The sequence below is a fragment of the Dipteris shenzhenensis genome, chromosome 6, assembly GCF_047967505.1.
Source record: "Dipteris shenzhenensis isolate YYH24624 ecotype China chromosome 6, Dip_SZ_1.0, whole genome shotgun sequence".
Lineage (NCBI taxonomy): Eukaryota > Viridiplantae > Streptophyta > Polypodiopsida > Gleicheniales > Dipteridaceae > Dipteris > Dipteris shenzhenensis.
In genome coordinates, this window is record NC_141601.1 from 23,321,317 (window position 1) to 23,327,553 (window position 6,237).

The 6,237-nt window shown below is 39.7% G+C and overlaps 1 protein-coding gene across 2 annotated transcripts; it reads right to left on the reverse strand.

Moving 5' to 3' along the window:
* Nucleotides 1–3,125: 3,125 nt before the first annotated feature.
* On the reverse strand, nt 3,126–5,170 carry LOC147900947 (uncharacterized). Of its 2 annotated transcripts, none has more exons than XM_087375383.1 (3): nt 4,816–5,170; nt 4,121–4,315; nt 3,126–3,375 (listed from the first exon to the last, which is right to left on the reverse strand). In XM_087375383.1, the coding sequence occupies exons 1-3, from the start codon at nt 5,041–5,043 to the stop codon at nt 3,130–3,132; spliced, it is 669 nt and encodes a 222-aa protein (XP_087231509.1). In that variant the 5' UTR covers nt 5,044–5,170; the 3' UTR covers nt 3,126–3,129. The 2 variants fall into 2 exon arrangements, with proteins under 2 accessions (XP_087231509.1, XP_087231508.1); XM_087375382.1 differs by having other exon boundaries at nt 4,801–5,162.
* Between the last annotated feature and the right edge of the window lie 1,067 nt (nt 5,171–6,237).

A 6,237-nucleotide genomic window follows, 5' to 3' on the forward strand; every position in this document is an offset into this window, starting at 1 on the left:
GCAAAGACTCTTGATGGCGGTAAACTTTGAAAAACAACCATATGGCGAGATTAGTTATGGTGTTCAGACAGAGAAGCTTAACGATTGTGGAGATGGCTAGAAAATGATTGAGAGAAAGACGTGGCTTGTAGGAGCATTGAATAATAATGTTCATGAGATATGGGAGTGAATATAGAAGAATATCTTTATTCTTTCATCCTCTGTCATCCTCTGACATGTTTACAATACTTATAAATATTTTAAGGAGTATTTATTACTTTCCCATATTTCAGACTCATGAAAAAAGAAGAAACTGTGGATTTCTCTCAGGGCTCCAAAATGAGCTCCCTTTTTTCCTAAAGTATTAAAAAATTGAAGCACTAACATGGAAGCAGGTCGACACAAAATCAGATATTACGAGCACCATAGATCATGGATGATGGCAGGCCGAGAAAGTCCAAGAAATGTCTACAATATTTTTACTTTTTCAAAATACAATGACATTTTGCGGCTCAAGGAAATTCCAAACTCCCAACTATCTTATCAACCTCTCTAAAGCAAGCATCTCTTAGCTCCTTAGGCCAGTCTAATGAACTATCGCAAACGTCTTCACACACTCGGATCACGCACTGCTTGCTTGTTTCTTTCAACTTGTATGCCCATAGTAACTCCTCCTTTTGCTTGGGGTCCTCTTCTCAACGCTCTACACATCAGCGAGACTCTATCTTCAGATTATGTCAATATCCCTTGTTGGAAACAACCGTTAAAATTAATTACTATATTAAATATCTAAAAAATTGCCATTCAATCTCAAACGTGTGCGCTTTCATCTTATCAATGCTTACAAGCACAAAGTGTAGTGGGTTAATATGGTTATACCCTCACATATAAACCAAGAAAGGTCGAATTGGTGAGAGCACACATTGCAAGGAGTGTATCACCTTTTCCAAATCTTTGCCCCATTTCTTCTATCAATATCATATAACTAGAATTAAAGAAAGAGAGTTCACCAAGATCCTTGAATTTTCTTGGGACTTCCACCATGTCCACACTAAGGGAGGGTAGTGAGACCAATTAAGCCATTAACACTGTCATAGTTCAAAAGAAACAACTATAGGTCTAATATCCACAAGATGTAAGTTCTGAAGCACCTCAAGGTGTTCACCTCATGTAATTTTAGTATACCACATGCATTCAAAAGGAAGGGTATTTTAATTCAACCTTTTGAAAAAGTTTAACAAGATTACAATAGCAAGAGGGGTTTAATAATTCAACTTTAGAAAAAAATAACTTTATTTATAGTAAAAAGGGGTGTTTTGATCGAGGGAAAAATTTTAGTTGAGGGATTTTTTAAATACCCCTTGAACACACATAATACATAGGGTTTCTTAGTAGTGCACCTCCCAAGCAAAGCACCCTCAATTGGAGCAAGAGAGAATGACAAAACATAGGGATAAAATGTGCAAAAAATGCAAAAATTACTTCTAGTGTATGGGCAACTTAGTCTATGCATGTGCTCAAACTCTCAAAAACTTCCACAACCAACACATTCTATACTTGACGTGGTAGCTCCATGCTACAGCCCCAAAGTCTAGAATTGTTTTAGGTTAGGTTTTTCTAATTTAAAATTTGACTCACTAGGGGTGATTATAGCTACCCTCAAAATATCTTGTGAGTCACTCAAAGCTTCCTCAAAGCCCAAAAAAGCCACACAGAATTCCAATCCTATACTCGATCCATATAAACACTTAGATAAATATCAATGGCAAAGCTCTAAATATCTTTCATAATAGAAAGACTAAGGGTTATTATTTGTTGATGTATTAGGTAGATACCCTTTGCAATAAATTGAATAGAATTCATCCCATGGGCTAGAGATACATGATAGCATATTAGTGAGGATTGCATGGCAACAAGTAGGTTAAAATATGGTATGGTTGGATTGAAGAATAAATATCTATAAAGCAATAAGCTTTAAGTTTGTAAATATGGCTGACTTATGCTTTGATTAGAAATGAAAAATAAGTACTAAAATATGGCTGAATTATGCTTTTATCAAAATGAAAACTAAATACCAAAAGTGGTGTAGTTGCAAGGTCTTTTCCCCTTGCACAAAGGCCATTAAATCTCCCTCAAGAACTTAACAAAAGAAAGATAATGCATACAAATTGTTAAGCCCCTATGAAAGGAACAAGTAAAAACTAAAACATCTAGGGTGCAAAGGGAAATGGTGTATTTTATAAAGACCGTGTTAGTAAGGGCTCAATCACAAATGCACTCAAAGTACATTCTTAGGTACAATCTCAACTAAAGCAATTATATATTAACAATTCACTACACATAAGTATAATGACATAATTTTCTCAGTTGTGATTTGAAAAATAATTTTAACTTGAAAATTATGTTCATGCCAACTCCTCCTAAGACTAGCACGCCAAATGCGTTGTTACAATGTATGTCAAGGCCTTAATAAACAAATGATTGATTTTGAACCATTGTACCCATGATATAGTTTTTGAAGACCCATAATGAAATTATTGGAAAGTTATGCATACATATTGAATAATGTGCGTGATGGTAGTTGATCATTCAAAAGGAACATACCCAATCACAAGCCATTATATTGGAGGCCCAAGGGAACTAGACAATCACAAGTGGTATGAATAAGGGTACATTAAGGGTGAAAACCAAAATAAGGCTATAAAGAGGGTCAAAACTAGGTGCCTTGCCTAGGGATTGAGAGTGTGAAAACCTATGGGAGTAATGGGAATTAAAAGAGCATATTTTTTCCTTTTGTTTTCATGGTTTCAAAGGCCTAGAGCATGCTCCATAGAAGATGTGTAATTTGTGTAGTGTGACTATGTTTAGGGAGATTGACATGGGGCTATTTTGATGGAGAGAGAGAGAGAGAGAGAGAGAGAGAGAGAGAGAGAGAGACTACAGATGTGGCTTGACATGGGGCTATTTTGATGGAGAGAGAGAAAGAGAGGGAGAGGGAGAGAGAGAGAGAGAGAGAGAGAGATGTTTAGGGAGCTTGAGATGGGGCTATTTTGATGTAGAAAGAGAGAGAGGGGGAGAGAGAGAGAGAGAGAGACAGAAAGAGAGAGAGAGAGAGAGAGAGAGAGAGAGAGAGAGAGAGAGAGAGAGAGGTTAACTGCCATAGTTCCATCCACTAAGATGGGAAGAGCTTGCATTGAGCTTGTCTAGCTCAATGAGCCAGGGGGGTCCAAGAAGCTCTATGATTTTAGAATTGAGCAAGCCTCCAGCACGAACACCAACAAACCCTGGGACCTTCTCCACTAGTGCCAAGGTTGTTTCCACTGCTTCCTCATCATCACCAGCTACAAACGTCCCCTCCTGCTTATTGTTGCCCTCCTTAGCTACCTCGAGTGCCCTCTGCACACCCATGCTTATGTTAAGAGTGTCAAAGCTCCATTTACTTGAGATGGCAAGAATCTTAGATTCATACGGGATTCAAACCCAAACCCATCATGAGAGTAATATGGTTTTTATTGTACTATGGTTAGTGTTTCCCTTCCTCTACTTGGAGATGCACAGTCACATACACAACTAGTAGTGTGGTCATAGTTGTTGTTGCTCTACTTGGAGATGCACACTCTTATACACAATTTGTATTGTGGTTAGTGCTCTACTTAAGAGATGCACACTCACATACAATCACACAAGAGCACACAAGAAGATAATTCCATATTTTGCCCATAAGGGCATTGATCTAAGAGTGCATGTCATAGACACACACTCACAAAATGCCACCACTTGCTCTACTTGGAGATACACCCTCACAGACATAATTTGCCATGCTCTACTTGAGATGCCCACTCGAATACACAATTGCACATGAGCACACAGGCGACCACTGGAAAAATTCTGCCCACAAGGGCATTGATTTAAGAGTGCATGTCTCACACACACACACAAAACGCCACCACACTCACAATTGATCTAAGAGTGCATGTCTCACACACACACACACACACACAAAAAAAAAAACACACCACCAGACTCCCAATTGCACGCATTGCACTATTCCGCCCACAAATGACAAAGTGTCGAGAGATCTATCATCCACCCACCGACAATCGAATCCCTCCCAAACTCTCTCTCTCTCTCTCTCTCTTACCGCGAACGTTCCCTTGAACGCCGTTGTCCACCGAGCCTCCACCCCCAGGGCTTCCTTGTTTCGCAGCGTGGAGGACGTCTGTCCCCACTCGCTCTCTCCTAGCAGATACAGGACGTTGGTCATGTCCACGATGATCTTGCCCTTCAAATCCTGCGCCAACGACTTCAGCAGCGTCTCTCTCTCCTCCAGGGAACCCTGGATGCATCGTATCAGAATCAGTCGACGTGCTAAGACTAATTGGGACAGACTATCTGGAAAAGAAGAATGAAAAAGCTACACGAGATGATGATTCGAAGTGTGGTAGAAGGGAGGATATATGATCATGAATATAACAACTTAAGATTCGCAGCTTCAACTATTCCCGATACAATTGTTAATGATCAACATGCATAATGGTCAATTAATACATGAATATCACTTTGTTAACAATTTGTTTTGCTCTAAGGGATGGATGCCATTAGCGCCCATTAACTTTTTTTGTACTATATGGTTTACCACATAAATATCACTTCTGCTAACAGAAAATTTCGCTCTGGTGACTGCAAACAGGAACGAGGGATAGATTGCCACTCTAGTTTCTAAATACAAGTATCATTCACGGGATAGGAATTCAGCGCTCTTTTGCAAATATGGTGTCCTATAGATATTAATCGGCGATTATCAAAGTTCTATGGGCATACACGAGGGCTCCATACGATCAAATCTGCCCGCGCAGCTACGTCCTCGTTAGCAAAACCACTGACTACGAAATCCGAGGAAGTGTTAGCGAGCTGCAAAGCAGCGGAGGCAGCCTTAAGGGGGTCTCTGGATCCAAGCAAAACGGAGAGGCCAGCTCTGCAAAGGTGTCGAGCGAGGGCGAGGCTCATGCGGCCAGTACCGGGAATGAAGCCAATCTGCAGGGCCATGAGATCGACGGGAGCCATTGCAGGTGAGGACTAAGGAGGATGAGAACGTGAGGCCTACGAGCGAGTCGGGCAGCTCGTTGCTATCTTATCATGCCACCTCACTAACACTTCCAAATTCGTTAGATAATAGATTCCACGTTTTGCATCATCTAAGCTGTCTCTTGCTAAGTAACATTCGGCTTTTCCTGCACGCTCTTCATGTACATCTATGATCATAGATTCATGTCCCTTCAATGTCCTTCTCGTATTCAACGACCAAATTCAATTAGTTAATTAGTTTTGGTGCATGGTGGCTTAAGTAAGCTATGTTTATCTATCCCTTAATTTATTTCTACTTTAAATAACCTATGTTTTTCTATGGCTTAATTCATTCATGCGCATTCATTAACCTATGTTTCTCCATAGCTTAATGTAATTTATGCATAGACTATGTCCAAGGGAGGCTTCCCTAAACGTTCAACAACCCAAAACCAAGATTTGAACCCAAAACCTTCTTTTTCCCAAGACTCTGAGCCCTAGGTTATTAAGTAATATTATATCCCTCTTTCTTTATAATAGTATTGTAAATCCTCCCTCATCCCCCTCCCCCTTTAGGAGCTTTCCTCTCTAATGCCTTTCATAAGTGATCCCCCCCTCCCAATGTCAAAAGTCCCTCCCCCTTTAATGCCTCTTCCCCCCCACCCAGCCTTTTTATTTAATTTGACCTCTCTCCCTCCCCCAGTTAAGACTAAGTATTAGCTCCCTCTCCCCGTTTAAGCTTAAATATTTTGCCATCATATACCACTCCCCTCTCCCCCCTTCCTTAACTAGTTAGTTAATATGATTTTTTGAATATTAGGGACACCTATTCACAATGAAATGACTCTTATCTTGTTGTTAAAGTGTTTCATTATTAGTAACCAGCTCTTGGAAATTCTAGATGTCAAATGAAAATGGAAAATTGGAGAAATTTTTTCATATAGAGTAGGTACATATGATGCCTTTTTTGTAAACAAAAATCAAGCTTGTTAGAGGCTTATCAATGGAAAAGAAGGCTTGATTTGAATTTTAGGCATTGATTACAGAGTTGTGTTGTTAATCTCTTCTCCCATTTCATATAGAGGTCACTGAAGAGTTGCCTCTCCTCCAACGCTATTCATTTCTTGTCCTCCTCCAATACCACTCATTTATTGTCTTGTTGTTTCAGGGTCATTTCTTATGCCATATCTTTTC